At 43.4% G+C, this 20,320-nt stretch overlaps 1 protein-coding gene across 1 annotated transcript; it reads left to right on the top strand.

The window, feature by feature from the left end:
• Positions 1-17,306: 17,306 nt before the first annotated feature.
• Positions 17,307-19,131, top strand: LOC139434215 (E3 SUMO-protein ligase KIAA1586-like). The gene is given in 3 exon segments (XM_071203881.1): positions 17,307-17,661; positions 17,664-17,803; positions 17,806-19,131. Coding segments are annotated over 3 exon segments (1,821 nt in total).
• Positions 19,132-20,320: the final 1,189 nt, after the last annotated feature.

Here is a 20,320-nt window from a genome sequence, read left to right as displayed (position 1 = left end):
GGTTCTTAGCATGTCAGCACGTATGTTGCCCTACGGCTCATGTTCAATTCTGTTATTTAAACCTGCATGTCCAGGCTGTAAAACCTTCGGGTTGTATAATGTGTCCCTGCTAAAGCAGGTTGCCCCGCAAAAAATGTTCGGGAAGCCTCGCACGTTCCGGGCACCCGGGGCACTGGTCGGGTCGCTCGGTGCGTCCGGGTAGTCCCCGCTCACCCGGGATGCCCCGTACGTCCGGGACGCCCTGTACGGCCAGGATGCCCCCTCCGGGATGCCCCGTACGTCCGGGAAGCCCTGTGTGGATGCCCTGTACGATCCAGGATGCCCTGTACGGCCAGGAAGCCCCGTATGTCCGGGTTGCCCTGTATGTCCAGGATGCCCCGTTCTTCCGGGAAGCCCCGTATGTCCGGGTCGTGAAACCTCCGGTCCGTATTATGTTTCCCTGCTAAAGTCAGGTTACCCCGCACATTCGGGAAGCCTCGCACGTTCCGGGCACCCGGGGCACTGGTCGGGTCGCTCGGTGCGTCCGGGTAGTCCCCGCTCACCCGGGATGCCCCGTACGTCCGGGACGCCCTGTACGGCCAGGATGCCCCCTCCGGGATGCCCCGTACTTCCGGGACGCCCTGTATGTCCAGGAAGCCCCATCCGGGTTGCCCCGTCTGTCCGGGATGCCCCGTACGGCCGGGAAGCCCTGTACGTCCAGGAAGGATGCCCGGGAGGCATCAGTCGCTTATATCCTCACATGTATTAACCTCCTTTTCATCCATAGATTTCCGCCGCATCCCGCAAGGTAAGATTCACATTCAGTACTTCATCCTGCATTCTTTTGGGGGTTCATCGGAAATGGTTCTTCCCTTCCCGATTGATATCCTACTAAAACTTGGGCCTAATCGCCAAAACAACATTCATTCATTTGTGATGAACTGTCATCATTATGTTCCATTGATATAATGTGACCGATAATAAATATGTATTCCATACATCATGTCTCTCCTGATTGAAATGAAGCTTAGCGCAAGTTCAGACAGGAAGACCTAACACTCCGTATTGCGCGTCATGGCAATACTTGCTCCCTGCATCTAAATGACAGGGAGCGCCTCTCCTCAGCTAAACCTATCACGCCCCTTCATTACAGGGCTAATCATCGCACCTGTTAACCCCTCTATATATGCTCTCCCCTGTTCTATCAGCTGTCTTCCAGGTGTCAACGCGCAACCCTCCTCCACCCCTTCGCCTCCTGCTTCCAACTCAGGGCCAAGCTTAACCTTCTCCCTTCCAACCGGACCTAACCACTTATAACCACCACCAGTGTCTAGACCCAGGGGGGTTCATCGGAAATGGTTCTTCCCTTCCCGATTGATATCCTACTAAAACTTGGGCCTAATCGCCAAAACAACATTCATTCATTTGTGATGAACTGTCATCATTATGTTCCATTGATATAATGTGACCGATAATAAATATGTATTCCATACATCATGTCTCTCCTGATTGAACTACAGTACGGCTCATTTAAAATGCTACAAACAGTTGCAGGAAGACATCATATGCTTGTAACAAAATATAAAACATTCAAAGCATTTTGCATTGTCACTGTTGCATCTAATTCATTTCATTTCATTTCAAACCTTTATTTAACCAGATTGATTGGATTTCATGATCGCGTTCACACCAAAAAGAGCCGGTACTAAAAGTAGTTCATGCGAACCTTTTTACCCCCTCGAAAGTCCCTGCTAGAGAGCAGGGACTTTCGAACGGCTCTTTTTTGAGAAAAGAGCTATATTTCTGATTGGCTGGGCGGATTGCAAACCATGCCCCGTAAAACTCCCAAAAAGTTTTGTGAAGCCGCCATTTTATTATCCTCGCATTAGCATTATTAGCATTAGCATTAGCCCAGCGCAGAAACGCAGAGAGACTAACTTATGGCAACACAAAATAAAACATGGGAGCGGTGGAGATGAGGAGGTGTCGGCGTTCTGGCGATTTACTCGGAAGGCTTCAGTAGAAGCTGCTGGGACTCCCAGCAGCTTCTACTGAAGCCAGTCCCCAACTCCGGGGACTTACGGCCGGGACTTTGGGCGGCAGTATACGCCGTGAAGTGGTTTGCGGCCTGCCAGTAAACCCAAAGCAGAAGAAGAAGAAGTGACGTCAGCGGCTTCATTTGCCTAATCCACCCCCAGGGACTTTTTCTGGTGTGAACGCGATCTGTACTTAGTTCATGCGAACTAAAGAGTTCGCATGAATTAAGTTTGCATGAACCTTTGTGGGAAAAGTACCGCAGTGTGAACGCGGCTATTGAGATCATAGATCTCTTTTTCAAGGGAGACCTGCAGCATATAGGTTCCACATGAAACATAAAACAATAAAGGACATTATACATTATATTTACAGGATACATAGTTATAGACATTTACAAGTGCCCATTGTATCAACAAGCATTTCATTTAGCCTAGCTTTAAAAATATGCAGAGGAATGAGATTGCTCAGTTTCAATTCTTGCTGAAGATTGTTCCAAGCAAGTGGAGCTGCGCACATAAAAGCTGTCTTACCTAAGACAGTCCTTGCTCTTGGCACATCTAACAAGACTACATCATGTGATCTCAGACAATAGCTGCTTGCAACTCTCTGTGTTATCAGAGAGCAGATATAATATGGGAGTTTACCCAACAAAGCTTTATAAATAAACGTGTACCAATGACTGAGCCACATAATAATAATAATAATAATAATACCACATAGGCTACTATTGTATGTGTTTTGAATATCATTGTGAAAAAACAAAACAGTCACAAAAACTTGGACAGTTACAGTATGGCTTATGTGAAATGTTGCATTGGTCATGTAAAAAAATAAATAGGAATGCCCTTTTCTTTAGGAACATGTACACACCTATGTGTGAAAGGCTGTGTAACAGTTGCGATCGCCTTGCAAGCACAAGAACACTTTGCAGGTCACACAACGCACTCGGGTTCTTCCAGTGCAGCCTGCTACCCTGCAGCGCGCCGCGTTCTTCAGGCTGATCATCTCTGGGAGATGGGCATTCGCCCTCCTGCGGACCGAGACATGGGGCACTGCCGTCACAGGACGTTCTTCCCTTGATTTGAGTTGTCTTCTTCCTCTGACTGTTCAGAGAGGTCTGCATCGCTTCCTTGACCGTGATGCTGGGCCAAGAGGGTCGTAGCCATTTCCGTACGGAACTCAAGGAACTGCATGATGCTCTTCTTTGGTGCAGCACATATTGCGAGGTCTTTGCGGTAGAGTAGCCAGCTGTTGGCTAAAGCCAGATCCGTGAAGTGCATTAGCATCCGCATCGTCCACTTCTTAGTACGGGCGCTCATGCGATAGTAGCTAATCATTCTATCGATCAAATCAACTCCACCCATCTTGAGGTTGTACTCACGGACAATGCTTGGTCGCGAGACAGTCACATATTGTTTCAATTTCTTCTTCGCTGGCAGGTGTCTTCAGGCTCTGTGCCATGAACAACAGACATCATCAATACTGGTTTTTTGTCGTACCACTTCACTACACACAACTTTCCGTCTTCAGTGGAAAGTTCTGATGAGGTACCTCTTCCTGTGTTTTTCATGGTTTTGTCAGAGGGTAGCTTCTCCTTCGCGCCAGCGAGTCGGTTCTTCATTATTGTACCAGTAATGTACATCTCTTTCTTCATCATTTGTTCCACACATCGGATGCTTGTGAAGAACCGGTCACAATACACTTTCGTGCCACGATGCAGAGTTTGACACAGACGAGCCAAGACTAAGCCTCCCAACCCCAGGCCCACCTCTTCTTCTTCGACCTGCTCAAGCAGTGCACCTTTACCTTGATACAGATCAAAGTCCAGCACAATGCCATCTGCTGTAGCACAAACGAAGTTCTTGATGCCAACTGGGTTTGGCTTCATTGGCAGATATTGTCTGTATGGACAGGCTCCTGTGAAAGGAATCATCTGCTCATCAATAGATGCGCATTCAGGTCGATTCTGAGACTTGCAGCCTTGCAGAATCCGATCCAGAAAAGGCCTCACCTTCCAGAATGTGTCCCTCTTCCTCAGATCTTCTGGCACATCATCATCAATTAGCACTTTTATTGATCCCCTCAGTCTGAAGAATCTGTCGCGCGTGAATCTGTCAGTGATGGCAGTGATTCTCAAGGCTTTGGACCAGTACATCCTGATTGTTGGGTATCGGATGCAGGACATCAAAATACAGGCACCAAAAAAGTGGTAAACCTCATCCTACAGAGGTGTTGAGTGGGTCCCCACTCCTAGACAGTGACATAGCATTAGAGCAATCTGAAATCATTTTCATCAAATCTCTATCTATATACTGTTCAAAATAGTTTAGTGGGGTCCAGCCATTTCTGTCAAGCTCAGTTTCGTCCTCATGCTCAAACTGGGCAAGGTCTGGCGTCAATGGAGTAGCCCTCCAGCGCAACCCACGTCCTGCACAACCAGAATCAGAATAAAAATAGTACTTATTGCAAAGTAAGTTACATATTTTTACCCATGCAAGCAATTCACTGAGGTGTATTGGTGCATAACGTAGTTGAATCTGAGTGGACGTTTATATGAAATTTGAAAATGTACCCTCAAGGCATGCTAAAATAATAACAATTACCTTTATTGGGCTGTCCCTGAGTGCTTGGTCCTGGTGTTGGCTCTTCCGAGTCATCATCGGAGCGATCAGCCTCGATCTGCTGAGTTTGACGGCGCCGTCTCGGAGTGCGGGATGAACCTGTATCTGTCCCTGTCCCTGAACCTGTCAACAAGTGTTGTAAATAAGCATTTTTCTTCCTGTCCTTCACCTAGCCCTGAGGCCCTGCCTAAAATAAACAAATATCCACTGGGTCTTGGCTAACCATTATTTGCACCACGGCTCCTCCGCGGATGCATTTCCGGGAACGGTGGAGGCGTGACGCACGGCCGGACTTATCTCAGCCAATGACAGCTCTGCATGCATCCCCTGGATATTATTTTAGAAACTGCTTTCATCGCGTCATGATATTTCCAGAGAGAACAGCTGTGAGGTCCGTGCAGAAAGCAGAGCAGTGTGTAGAATGTATATCACTCAGTATAACAGGCCTACTCTCTTCATTTGCTTTAGTTTAGTAGATATCTACAAACAAAGAGTCGATATTTTTCTAAAACCATTTAGTGCTTCACATAATAAAATACACAACGGCTGTAGCCTGATTATATGCTTTAGGAGCTGTAGGTGTGTGTGGTACAGTGTGTAGGTGTGTGTGTGTGTGTGTGTGTGTGTGTGTGTGTGTGTGTGTGTGTGTGTGTGTGTGTGTGTGTGTGTGTGTGTGTGTGTGTGTGTGTGTGTGTGTGTGTGTGTGTGTGTGTGTGTGTGTGTGTGTGTGTGTGTGTGTGTGTGTGTGTGTGTGTGTGTGTGTGTGTGTGTGTGTGTGGTACAGTGTGTGCGTAGATGCGGCGGATAGACAGGTCTCAGTTGGTTTGGTGTCCTTACTTTTAATACTTGTAAATACAACTTTTGGCCCGTAATTTAAATTCCCCATTTCAGCGACCAGAGAGAGGGGGGAGTGGGGGGGATATATCCAGTCTCTGATTGTGTTACGTTATTATGAGAGTGCTCTCATACTTTAAATTGGATATATTTATATATTTGTGTGTGTGTGTGTGTGTGTCCGCATCTGTAGCCTGGTATTGTCTCATTATACCGCACTCTCAATTAATTCAAAGTAAATATGTGGGGGAACAATGTTCAGCTGATCTAACAGAGATTATAAAATATGACAAAACACTCGACAGCTGATGCAGCTGTTGCCACGTAATAATGAACGGACGTCGCTTTAATATGACCGCTCAGAGGAGAGGAGTTCTCATTTCTTTAAACGTCTGCTGCTTCCCCTCCTCTCTCCTCGGTTCCCCTCCTCGGTCCTCCGCTCGCATCTCCTGTGGGCGGGACTAAGTCTCGAGGAGGGGAGTCGAGGAGGGGAGTCGAGGAGGGGACATTTAAGAATTGAGAATCCTCTAGAGTGTGTTGGTGCATCACGTTTTAGTGTCCCTGTTTCCTTTGTCTATTTAGCTTCTTACAGCGTTCTTTTATTTGCAGCGTTTTGTTTAACCACACATTGCACATGTTCCATCAAGTTGCTGAATGTTTTCTAAATGCTGCACATGTGTTGGCAAGTTAATGAAGATGTTTCTTCATTTGCATGCGTTTTGGCACATTTGTGTTTTTATATTTACATCACAAGTGCAGTGCGTTTCTCATAAAAATATATTTTACACAATGTATCAAACACTAAATGGAGTGTAAAATGCATGTACCTGTATATTTGGAAAACATAAGGAAGTAAATTAACTTTTTTCTGATTAGCTTAAGCCTTGACATTATTAAAGGAGTGCACAGAGATTTTCACATGACAAACTCCACTTGCTGCAAAACAAATCAAGCGCCCCCTTTGCAACATGGCCTACTATTTTATCCTGCACCTGCTCCTACAACACACTCTCACTCCCTAAGCGTCCAATAGCGACGTTTGGTCAGTGTCCGTGGCGTCCAATTGTGACGCTCCTAGGCTCCTTCAGCGTCATAAAGGGACGCAAATAGCTTTCAACTGATTGCAATGTATTCCCATCTGCGTCGGGATTTGACGCTCATGGAAGCACGGCATTCGTTTATGCCGGCTGCCCTTAAAGGCAATGTGAGCATCCATTCCCATTGGATAACGGAGAATTTTACACCCGGAAGTAAGTACTCCTCTTACTGTCGATTGATTTTACAGTGATATCTGCACTACTCATCGACTAAAAAACACCAGATTATCCTTGTTAATTACACAACATTGATTGGTTTAAATTGTGTACAATGCTTTTGTATTTTTCCCCTTCGATTAGGAGAAACAAATATGTTTTCTGAGTAAAGGATGTCAGAAGACACTACACTACCCAGAATCCCCAGCTATCGTTTGGCCTACACCATGTGCTCTGTTTGACAAACCCCGTTTTTTTCACCATTCATTCCGATGGCTGGCGTCTATGTCACGTGATCTTCAAATGTCTCCCTGCAGAAAAAGAAACATGGCCGAACTTCGTTTTATTCTAGGTGTAAAATGCCTATTTTAAAGTTAGTTTGGCCATTAAAATGCGTTTTGATGTCATTTGATGCGAGAAATATGAGTTGTTATTTCAGATTATGTGTGCAGTGGATGTACATGATCTTTAGTTTGCTAGTTATTATGAAGATTACTTCAGGAAATCGCGACGTTTTCATTGTTACCAAGGTGGTTGCTAGGGACGCTGCTATCGATATTATTTCTGTTATGTTGTGTAACTGTTTAATGGTGTTATCTTTTTGCTACCCCCTTCCCCGTCAATGTATAGTGTTGGTCCACAGCCTAAACATATTAGTTTAACAAAATCCGCATCTAAAGATAGCCTACGTTATTTCCCCCCTGTGCAATTCCAGTCTCACATCTGAGAGCACACCGTCATTAACAAATACCAGAAACAGACCGAAATAATAATAATACCTTATTCCGAGTGTGCTTGCTTTTCTCTTTGAAAGTCATCACATAACGGCATTGTAATACACGGTTCGGCTGCATTACATATTACATATCTGCCGTAGTTCTGTATTTATAGAGCCCTGATGAGAAAACAAACATGAGGAACTGAAAACGTGACGTGGATCATAAATATATCAGCCATTAAACAACATCTTACATTTCTTTTCACACAATACGTCTCCTTGCAGTATCAACACTAATTCGGCTCACTTTTATATTTGATCCAATTGGTAGATAGGCTGTATTTACACCATAAAGGTGCACAGTTGATATAAAGGGACACCTGGTGGTTAAAGCATGTTATTGAATTTCAATATTTTTATTATTAGATATTAATACGATCCCTATAAAGTATATTCATTACTCGTTATTCTCTACTAATTGTTAATTAAAGACTGTATGTAATGACTATTTTGCACATCCCTTTCAAGATTTCAAGATTTTCTAAGGTTTATTGACATATCATATAGGCCTACACAACTGTGGTGTAGTTCTGCACTGAATGAAAAACTTGGGTTGCAGGTTCCTCAATAGTGCATTACAAGACATCTATCAATATGTGTGCATACCTCCAGCAATGTTAACTATGTTGAAGCACTTATTTTAACTGATATTATACATAATGTATTATACTCTTATAGATGTATGTAGATATTTCATCTCCGGCCTTGTCAGGTATTGAACAATCAATAAATAAAGAACACAGAATTGTTGAATATAAAACACAGAATTTATGTGATTATACTAAATGATTTTCAAATAAACACAACTGCATATTTAACTGTTACACATGCTGATGTAACGCAAATGTTCCAACTTGGGATCAATAAAGTATATCTTATCTTAAGCTGATCGATGGCTACTGCCATATTTGCACAATGTGCCTCTGAACCTTGACAAGTGCATGTTTCAGGCTTATCAATTAATGTAATGTAATGTTATCACAGGGGTCACACACATAAGACCAGCTGTTAAATAAAGCTCTTCTGACCTTAGCTGGCATGTGGGTATATATAGTAATACTGCCCATAATGGGCACAAGCAATTTTCACCCATTTATTAATTATATGTTTTAAATGTGAGTGTTTCCTTTCCCCTAAACCTCCAGGGATGTACACAGTTTAATACGGGCAACTTCTTATTATGGGAAATACGAAAACGTCTTTTAAAACTACAACTCCCAGTAGAGACGTGCCATAGAGAACATGTTGCGAAACAGAATAGCCAGCATGTGTAGTTCTGGGGACGGGGTGGGGGAGGGGGGACGCGGTGGACCCGTTCAAATCCAGTTTTGGACAGTCTGCCGTGGTTCCATCCCATTTCAAGTGCTGTTCGAGAATCGGCTTAACCCTCGGAGCACACTCTCCAATCACAGAGCTTGAGGACTATCATGGGGTTTGTCAAGAGCACATGGTGTAGTCCAAACGATAGCTGGGGATTCTGGGTAGTGTAGTGTCTTCTGCCATCCTTTACTCCTGGGAATGGACGCTCACATTACCTTTAAGGGCAGCCGACATAAACGAATGCCGTGCTTCCATGAGCGTCAAATCCCGACGCAGATGGGAATACATTGCAATCAGTTGAAAGCTATTTGCGTCTCTTTATGACGCTGAAGGAGCCTAGGAGCGTCACAATTGGACGCCACGGACACTGACCAAACGTCGCTATTGGACGCTTAGGGAGTGAGAGTGTGTTGGCTCCTAATGCTCACACTCAGGTCAGGTGGCATTTCACAGAGAAGCTCACCTTCCAACAGTTCAGTCACGTGGCTACAGGAGGACTTTGTGGAGATAAAGCGTTGGTGAGTGCATTCATTGACTTTATGCTGAGTTTTCTTGTATCACTGCTTCTTTTAAGTGTTTGCTGCTCGTGCTAACTTCTGAGTGTTTGGCCTGCTGAGAATTTGTTTGTTTGCTTAGCATCATGCTAACTATACAACAAGGCTGTTGGTGCTGCTTGCTGTTTTATTCCTTGCCTGCAAATGCTTGCAGGTAACAGGCTTGTTTGAGACAAGCGAGACCTGCGCAGACCTGAGGCCTGTACTACGAAGCTGGTTCAACCTAACCTGGATATGTTTGAGTTAGCCTGTTGGCCTAATCCAAAAGATACGCGCTCTCGTTAAACTGTACTACGACGCGGGTAATCAAGTGCAGTGGTTCCCAAACTTTTTGTGCCCAAGGCACACCAAAGGACAAGTAAAAATCTCAAGGCACACCTATTGTGCAAAAAGGGTTGCCAACTCTCACGCATCTGGCGTGTGACACACGCTTTCACTCTCAATCTCACGCTCTCACGCTGCCCAAACTATTCTCACGCCAAAACAAGAATACCGAAGACTAGAAACGGTTTTGAAAACTTTTGTCTAGTGATCGTCTTCTCAATAGAACATCTTTGATAATGTCTTCTGACCAATCAGAATCAAGATAACGGCGTTGTGTTGTTGCAGGAAGTCCCGACGGAGAATACTTTTGCTGTAGTACATCTCTATATACATCGATACAACATTACGTGTTGATTTCTATCAACACGTAATGAAATAAGACCCCACGGTGTGATGATTGATAGGTGTGTGGGCTATCTTTCATTTTGACACACAGAACAATGGGGGCTATCCACCCTTATCCACAATGTAAAGTAATTCACAGCCTCTTCCCTCTTCTCTCTGTGAGGAGCAGCAGGTTCAGCTTTCAGAACAAAGTAACACAAAACTAAAATGGCATTCATTTTTTTTTAAATATGTCATGTAGTGATAGATTTATTTATTTCTATTCTCAAGAGAGTACCAGAATGTGTATTTTATGTTAGTATTTCAAAAGATCCAATCTCCCCAGACCCCCTGCAGGGGTTGGGTTTTCAGCATGTCAACTCTTTCACCTGTGGGGAAATAGCAGGATTGGCTCCAGGTTGCCCTTTTTATTTACTACAAGACAAATGTGCCTTTTTATTTCATACAGTTCAATTTGGATTGAGACAGGGAAATAATCTAAACCTCACGCGTGGCGTTTCACTGTCAAGGGGAGCGTGTATGTAATTACATTGCAAATACTGACTTGAGCCCCACCACTGTATGGGTTAGCCCAGAGCTGGGTTAGCTCTACCATAGATTACCCAACACAAATACTCCGTGGCCGCCACTGCCGATCCGTATTGCGCATGCGCCGATCTAAAATCCAGTAGAAATGATAAAATAGTAAAAGTTTGATGCTTATTGTTCTACTAGGCCAAAACAGAGTCAAAGAGTATGAGAGTGTGTTAATTAATATATTTGGCAGTTTGGAGTAAGTCTGTACATTTGTTTGTGTGTGTGTTTCATGTATAGGCCTCTCACGATAATTAATTTTGTTGGATACATTTTCCCTGAAATTATTGCGATAAACGATAATATTGTCGGCACCATTGTATGACCATTTTAGACCACTGACATAATGATGATATATAATAATAATTCAAGTACATCCTTTAAATGGCAATTTATCGAGTTCATTTTTATTTATCGTACGATAAGGCAATGAATTGCTTATCGCGACAGGCACACAATAAAACAGTGGAAACAAACATGTGTTTGACTTTCATTAGTGAATGAAACTGTGTGCCCTTTATAGTCTGTGTCCAATATTGTGTATTTGTATAATATTGTATATCCTATATATATGCTAAGGTCCCGCTACTGACACGATAGCAGTCATTTCGTGCGCATATGTGTAATCAAACCCATGATATCAAAATCTCACTCCAGCCAGGTACCCAAAGTTGGCAACCCTGCCTTATAACACGTGTTATCACTCATATCATGTAAAATATCTGTAAATGTGCATAATTATTTACTAATGCCAAATAAAATGTGACAAAGACAACTATATTACTCATGAAATATTTATTAACGAAATATTTCAGAAATTAATTTGAAACTTTATCAAATTAGGCTTCATCAAAGCAGCAACACACTCATTTAAACCAGACAGGTCACAACATTAAAAATGAGGCAAAGGAAACTCAGCAGATATTCAGCACAGAGAACTGTCAATCCAAGGAAGCGGCATTGTCCATGGTCCTGAACTACAAATTATAAATGTAACATTTCAGCAATCAGCATTGAAACATGTGCTATTGTAAATATTTTTGCCGACTTACAAATTAGTGAGATACATGTAAAGTAAAAAAAGTAATATATTACACTACTTCGTTACTATCTACATAAAGTAACTCGTTACTTTACTCGCCGAGCACGTACGAACTGTGCATGCGTGAGTGGCAATAACTTTCCTTACCAGCAGGCGGCGGTAGTGTGTATTTGTCATTCAAAACAGGCAACAACCGGAAGACAGAGAAGAAGAACAGACTACGTGATAATAAACAAACAACAAATAGCATGTGCGGTAGCTTCACCTTAGCATGTGTTCTTTGCAGGTGTTTGTTGAGGTTTGACGTGGTGTTTACAGCAGTGGATAACAGCTTCTGGCCTGGACACAGTTTGCACCTCACCGTCACATTCCTGTCTATTCTTCGAACGAACTCAAAATAATGGGTATACCTCCACTCCTCGAAAGTTATCGCTGACTCAGCCATGTTTATGCAGCACTGCACGTGGAGATGTGGACGCACAAGTCGCGCAGATTACGTACATATAAACCTACAAAGTACTGATATAGTAAATGAAAAAATAATTATTTTTGTGTAGTTGCATATTGCAATAATAACGTATGGTTGTCACACAATCCCACGGCACACCCGGACTTGCCTCACGGCACACCAGTGTGCTGCGGCACACCGTTTGGGAACCATTGATCAAGTGGATCTAGTTAGGTGCGCGTTCACATGAAAGGGGTGGTATTTGGAGCATTCGACAAATCACAAACGTGGACAAGCGTACTGACAGCGCAGCGCGTCATACTTCCTGATTGAAAAGTCAACTATAATATTAGACATATGAAGAAGTTAAACTTTAAACATCCATGACTTAAACACTTTATCCAGGATAAAAGCCACATAGCTGCACCTGCAATGTGAATACAGCTGGTAACAGAAAAAGTGTTTGAATGCATACATTAACAGGTTTATGATATCACTGCCCGTCTAAAACACGATCTGACTTTAATTACATTTGACTCGAGTGTTTCGTCAACTTAATGTGTTGCTTAAAATAATACTTCTGCATACAGTATGTGACACTGTGAGTGTTGCACGGCCAGTTACGGCTCAGCTGACTCAGATAAGGAAATATATGATACATTATGATGTGATATGAATGATAATGGGACACATCGATGTCTGCACTCACAGTGCCGCGGAATGTGCGCAATGTTACTTTGATCCGGTTACTTATGTTGTGGCAGATATTTAATTAAGCTTTCTTAACGCTAATGTTATAATAGTCAGATTGCTCTGAAGATGGAAGGTGATGTTCTATTCATTTTCACGTTCACACAGTCGGTGATTTTTTTCCGGCCGTCTTTCCTGCAACGGCAGTTTTTCTGTATTTCCTTTCTCCTAATATGACTTGATCGCTTTAAACTCCGCACACTGAGCTCTGATTGATCAGCAGGCAGTGCTTTCACTGAGTTGATCTCTTAGCCTGCAACCTAACCTGCTCCGGATCAGGTTAGCCACTCAGCATAAGTTACCATGGAGATCTAGCCTGCTAAAAAGAGAACCAGCGTCATAGGACCGGAAACCCAGAGTTTTCCCTGAAGTTAGCCGGCTAAGCAAAAAATCCTGCTTCGTAGTACAGGCCTCTGCGCAATTGCGATCAACGTCTTGCTAGTGCGTTATATGATGGAGTCATTTTGTCCGACTTGCTCTGGAGGCTCGCCTACATGAGACGTTGAAATCTCGCGGGACAAAGACGTGCGCAGACTTGAGAGCGAGGCGAGGCGGCGCAGTTCCTCTCCACGGGCTGCAGCAGCGAAATGCTGAGAGGGGTCTGCCTGCAGACCTCCACTCTCAGGACAGTTCCGGTGCAGACCTCCACTCTCAGGACACTTCCACTGTCAGTACAGGAAGTGACGAACACGTTTTTTTTTAAAAAATAAAATCACCACTATCAGTACAGTGCCACTTTCCAAACAGGAAATGCACGCAAATACAAAAATTGGATCGTGACACTTATTATATACATATGTATATATGTATATATACTGTATAATAGATATATATATATATATATATATATAGGCCTACCGACACCTTGTATTGTAGTTACTATCAGTACAGCCGCAGCGCCACTTTCCGAACAGGAAATGCACGCAAATACAAAATAAAATCGTACTGACACTTATTATATACATAATGTATAGGCCTATATATAAAAATAGGGACACCTTGTATTGTTTACTCTCAGTACAGCATCACTTTCCGAACAGGAAATGCACGCTAATACAACATAAAATCGCACTAACACTTATTATCTATATATATAGATTATATATTTATTTATATATATAAATACGACATCTTGTATTTTAGTGACACCCGCTAGACAACAGTGGAAGGTTCGAGAAACAACCGTGTTTGCCGGGTGCACCGCGGCGGAGGTGGGGAGGCTGGGAACCTCCACCCCGCTGCGGGACCCTTGGGACCCCTGGACGGTGCGTCTTGGTCACGCTTCATATCGGCCGGCCCGGGAAGGAAGAGACACGCAGAGTGGGGGAAGTCCCCCACCCCAACGCAGCACACCCTCCCGGCCATCAGAGTCGAACCCACAGTTTGGAGTGAACCGACCACCAGAGCACCGGCACTAGGCCGGGCCGGCAAAATCTGTTAATATATGGATGAGGGGGGGGGGGCTGGACACAGGCCGTGGGGGGACACCCGAGACCGGGCAATGTCCCCGGTAGAAACCGGGTGAAATAGCCAAAAAATAAATAAATAATGAAACCGGGGAAAAGTGAAAAAAAGTGTCCGAAAATAGGCACTCGTGAGGCGGGCAGAGTCCCCTGTCAACTCCCGTTACATTCCTCCACGGTGTCATTTGAGCAAAAACTTTTACGAGAACCAGGCTGGGGGGGTCAAAAGGGCTTGACCAAGGCCGACCCAAAGTGCACGGTGGGCGGACTCATCACCTCCGTGATGAGTCTCCATTGTGTTCACCGTTTTTATACTTTATATATCTTAGCATATTCATACACTCTGTTAATACTGCTCACAGGCTGCTGTGTATATCTAGTGTATTCATACCCCTCACTCAGTGGTGTGGTCTACGTGATATGCTGGTATACGCCGTATACCCACTAGAAAATGCCAGTGATTTCCGTATACCCTCTTAAAAATGTGCGATGATGCGTAACAACATCATTTTGTGACTACGCTTTCACGCTTTCGCCCCTTCTGTGTTAATACTTTTGGATATCTGGGGCTTCCGTCGCCTGTGGCCTGTTGCTAAGCAACAGCAACATACTTTTTTCGGCTCTGACAAACTCCACGTTTCTCTAACGTTATCAGAATTTGATCCGTCCACCATTCAAGCGCTAAACAGGAAGCAAACATGAAACGAAAACAGACGACAATATTTCAATGTTTTCCGAAGTTTTCCCCTATTACCACTACAGAAGAAGAGCCAGGTCAGGCGGCTGTCCTAAAGGTGACAGAGAACGAGCACGGCACTACCGCAAATTTACCTGGTAAGTGAAATTAGCATGGTTATCATTAACGTAACTGTAGCTAACTTGCTAACTTGCTAGCTAACTTGATCAACGTTAGTGTGGTGGATCAATGGAAGAGAAAGGGAGCGAGATACTGCGTGCGTGTGTGCGTGTGTGTGCGAGTGTGAGTGTGTGTGTGTGTGTGTGTGTGTGGTCTTAAACAGAACACAATGTTTATATTATCTCCTTGTTTCGGACACAGGTGAGAGCTCCTGGCCAGCCTTGTGGACTGAAAGTCAGGCTATGGAATTTAAAGGAATGGTATGCTCATGACACTCATTTTTTAAAAATTATCATCCGATAAAACAGACCAGTCTCTCTCTCTCTCTTTTTTTTTTTTTAATCCGATGACATTATCAGTGATTTTAAACTGATTATATACCGAAATAACATCAACACTGTGGGCGCCGCCATTTCCCGGACGTGACGTAATCCATGCGTTTGGTTTTCGAGGACACGTTGATCTCCATGTTATTTACTGTAGTTTCTCTCTTCAAATATGCCTCACTGTATCGCGAAATATTGCCACAATTCTGATAGGAACAATCCACGGAATGCTCGGTTCCATCTGTTGCCAAAAGGTAAGCATAAGAAGTACATTCGGAGGCAGTGGCTAGCGAAATGTGGCCGGCCCGAACCGAGAGATTTACAGGCTCATGTATGCAGCGAACATTTCACATTTCCGGACGACTACTCTGAGAGTATGATCAAACATAACATGGGATTTAAAGAACAACCATTACTCAATGGAGATGCAGTACCATCGGTCTTTCTGGTGTCATCACCGACCAGGACACCAGTTCGGCCAGTAGAGAAATCGCCCTCTGCAAGTGTGAAGCGACGGAGGAGCAGAAGTAGTGCTCGGAGTAAGAATAAGGTATGTTATAGCGCATTTCCATTGCAGCGGCTAGCCCCGTTTTAACGTCCAGGCCAGGACAGTTTTTGGTGGCCTTTCCATATAGCGTAGTACCGGCTAGTGTGTATTTCCCCCCAGTTTTTCCGGCCCCATAAAATCGTGATTCTATGGCCAGGGACAACGAAGCTGAGTATGCTAAACTAGAGAGGGAATCGCTAGCAAGGGTGGTACTACATGCATACATATAGTATCTTATATCATCTTCCCATTATACACACATGCATTTCCAAACATTTGGACTACCTATGTTGCAAATGTATTATCTTTTCAATTTACACACGGCATCTATTGCACGTCTGTCCGTCCTGGGAGAGGGATCCCTCCTCTGTTGCTCTCCCTGAGGTTTCTCCCATGTTCCCTTTAAACTGTGGGTTTTCTTCGGAAGTTTTTCCTTGTACGATGTGAGGGTCTTAGGACAGAGGGTGTCGTATTGTCATACTGATATGTATGGCTGAATTCCCCCATCCAATCTCTTCACATTGGTCAAAACTTGTTCCTCTGCTGACGAGTCCGAACTGAAATACTCCACCATGTTTCCGTGTGTTGACAAAGTGAACGCATGGATGACGTCACGACCATCACGTGACTACTGAAAATGGCAAACATGGCGGCGGCCAGACGGAATATACAGGTCTTGATAAAAAAGAGCTATAAAATCATTATTTACCGGGGAATATCGCTGATTTCTTCAGGGTATGGTTTAAACATAACGTTTCACTAAATACTGAAGTTTTGATTAATTATCTAATGAGTGGACCATTCCTTTAAGAACAGGCATCCTTGGTTAGAGTGGAGGGACAGAAAGTTAGGTAAATGTCAGCACACATATGCAAAGGAAAGCTGATCTAAACAACAGAAATTCAGAAAGTCAATGACTATGCAAATGAGAGTTCATTCATGGTCATGTTAAAAGTGCATTTAAAACATTTGCACCATTACATTACTATATGTTAGTTATCAGTAGTTGTCAAATAATTAGCTATTGAAATGTGGAAAATGTTTCTCCATTTATCTGCTTTTCATGCATTTGTTAGCCATGATCTAAATATTGTAAGCAGTTTATTAAATACTTTTGTAAATCTTGGCTCTTTTCTGCAGATGTAATTGGTAAAAACTTGTATTATGCTAATTAGTCATGGTTTTGTTTATTTCCAGGTTGTGCTCTTTGCAGCGCAACAAAATCAACAGGTGTCCTCACAGAACAACGAGTGTCTATGTCTGAGGAGTGGGTGCACTTTAAGATCCAGTCCTCAGATTCAAGCAGATCAACATCTCTGGCCTCTTTGAGAAACAAGATTAGACGACATGAGACGTCCAGAGCACACAAAATAGCCCAGGAGCTCACGGAGAAGGGTGGACAGGATTTAGTTGGAAATTTGGTGAGAGCTGTGTCAGAGACTGTGTTTGCAGAGACAGATTCTGTATTCAGAACAGCATACTATCTTGCGAAGATGAACCGACCTTTTACTGACCATGATAGTCTCATTGAGCTTCAGGGGAAAAATGGTGCCAACATGGGCACTAGTCTGCACTCAAGGTACAGTTCCACAAAAATTGTAGAACACATAGCAAAGAGATGCAGAAAAAAATAGTTCACAGTATTGTGACGTCTTCTAGCAAGTTGTCTGTTCTCATTGACGAGGCTACATCTATCAGCCACAAATCTGCAATGATTGTCAACTTGAAAGCCTCAGTGGATGGAGCTACTCCTGAATTTTGTTCCTGGAGCTGGTTGAGCTGGAGAGCCAAAGGGCAAAGGATATAGAAGGAGCTCTGCTGAACTGTTTGGACACTGCAGGCTTCACTGAAGAGTGGCTTCAAAAGAACTGGGTCTCATTTGTTTCTGATGGAGCCAGTGTCATGTTAGGCAAGAACTCTGGTGTAGCAACCAGGCTGACAGCAAGGTACCCTAACCTCTTCACATGGCACTGCATGAACCACCGTTTGGAACTGGCTGTATCTGATGCTGTGGATGAGGTTCAGGCAGTCAACCACTTCAAAGTGTTCCTAGAGAAGATCCACAATCTCTACAGTCAGTCCAATACAAATTCACGAGAGCTTCTGGAAGCAGCACAAGAAGTGGGCTCGCAAGTCCTGAAAATTGGCAGAGTTTTAAGTACGCGATGGGTGGCCAGCAGTTTCCGTTCTGTAAAGGCTGTGTGGACATCATATGAAGCACTCAATAGACACTTTGAAAATGCTGCAGGCGACCAAACAAGAAGCAGCAAAGAGAGACAAACTTATAGAGGTCTGGCACGTCGAATGCAAAGCAAGGAATTCCTGTGTGACCTCGGACTCATGTTTGATGCACTGTCTGAACTTGCAAACTTGTCTCAGCAACTCCAGGCCCATTCTGTCACACTCTTGAGAGCAGACCATCTTCTAAAGCGCACCATCAGAGTGCTGGCATCATTCAAAGATACCCAAGGAGAGAAATTAGAGGAGGCACTGACTGCACAAGCTTTGGGACATTTAGGATCTGTTCCCTTGGAGTCAAATGCAAAGCTCACACCAATCAATGCAAAACAATTCCTACAAAGTCTGATCAACAACTTGGAGAAGCGCCTCTCATTTGATGGTGAAATGCTTCATGATCTCAGTGTTCTGGATACAGGCAACTGGCCATCAACCCCTGGCATACGGCATGGTGAGGCACAAGTGAAACGACTCTGCAGGCGGTTCAATCTTGGTGAAGAGCAAGCAGTTAATGGTATGAGAGATTTCCTTGAGCACCCAGACAGTGAGCCTGAAAGCTTAAAGCCACTCATACAATGCATGAAGACCATCCCTTGCAGCACTGCTGAGTGTGAAAGGGGCTTCAGTCTCATGAACAATATATGCACAGACAAGAGATCGACACTGTTGTTGTCAAATGTAAGTAATTTGATGATGATCAGCATCAATGGGCCCCCTGTAACACTTTTTGAGCCAAGGAAGTACGTCACAACATGGCTGAGAAGCCATCGCTCTGCCACGCAAGCAAGGAGGCAATGCACACCTCAGATGCCTGAGTACAAACATATCTGGAAAGCTCTGTAGACTACCAGACTATGTCTAGAAGTGTTCCATCCTTTTTTTCAGGGCTTGTGGACTAACACAGTGAACCCAGTATGGACATGTTGAGTGCTTTTTCAACCCTCATTTATTGAGGTGAAGCTTATTTGTTAATTGTTTGAAGCTAATTTGTCTTGTAGCACTTCAAGGATGTTTGCTTGTTCATTTAAGCTGATACAGTACATAGTTTGACAATGATTTATGGAAGATAATAGGGCTGAACAAGTTTGAATAAATATCTAATGCATTGAAAAATATGTTTAAAATGATTATTGTGTGATATTTGTGCAGATCTATGCGAAACAAAGATGTTTTTTAAGTGTAGAATATGATGTGTGGGCCAGGACATCTGTAGCATGACCATATTTATTGTATATTACTTGAAAATTGCAGTAGGCCATATTGAGATTTTGATAAAAATGTCGATTAATTGTTCAACCCTAGAAGATAAGTGGGCTTTTTCCATCATTGTTCATTCTTTTATTTTTTATTGTTAATGTCACTGGCAGTTAAAAGTCACATAAAAATGCTTATAATACATTGACATGTTGATAACACATAACCAGTCTCAAGACTAGTTATGCATTAGTGAGTGTGATGGTGTTCATGAGGTGTTGCTTCGAGACAGGTGTCGCTCCGCGATGCATCGCTCTAGGATGGATGAATACAATTATTACTGTATACCCACTACAAAAAAGTAGACTACACCACGCCTCACTGTTTATTCATCATTCAATTCATTCTATATTTTATTCTGTCTATTGTGTACATTACTTTTCACTTCACTGCTTGTTGCACCTGGTTAGAAGCTAAACTGCATTTTGTTGTCTCAGTACCTGTAATCTGTGCAATAACAATAAAGTTGAATCTAATCTTGATCAGGAACACATGTATTTACTTAGTACATATCTGACATTAACGATTAAAAATGCCGATTAAAAATTCTTTATAAATGCAAACCGAGTCAAGCCGACTCCGGAGGCGGCAGTATGCACCTTAAAGTTGTTTGCAATCCGCCAAAAAACCGAGAGAAGAAGAAGTAGAAGAAGATGAAGCCGACTCCGAGCTGTCCGACTTCAGGCGAGCTTTTTGAGACCTCCCCCAGCTGCGATCGGCTATTCTCGTCTACTTTCGAGGCGAGCTGCAGCTCGTCTCAAACAAGCCGAGTATCTTT

The sequence above is a fragment of the Pseudochaenichthys georgianus genome, chromosome 8 (genome assembly GCF_902827115.2).
Source record: "Pseudochaenichthys georgianus chromosome 8, fPseGeo1.2, whole genome shotgun sequence".
NCBI classification, from domain to species: domain Eukaryota; kingdom Metazoa; phylum Chordata; class Actinopteri; order Perciformes; family Channichthyidae; genus Pseudochaenichthys; species Pseudochaenichthys georgianus.
Note: the sequence above shows the minus strand (reverse complement) of the source record. Positions and strands in the feature narration are given on the sequence as shown.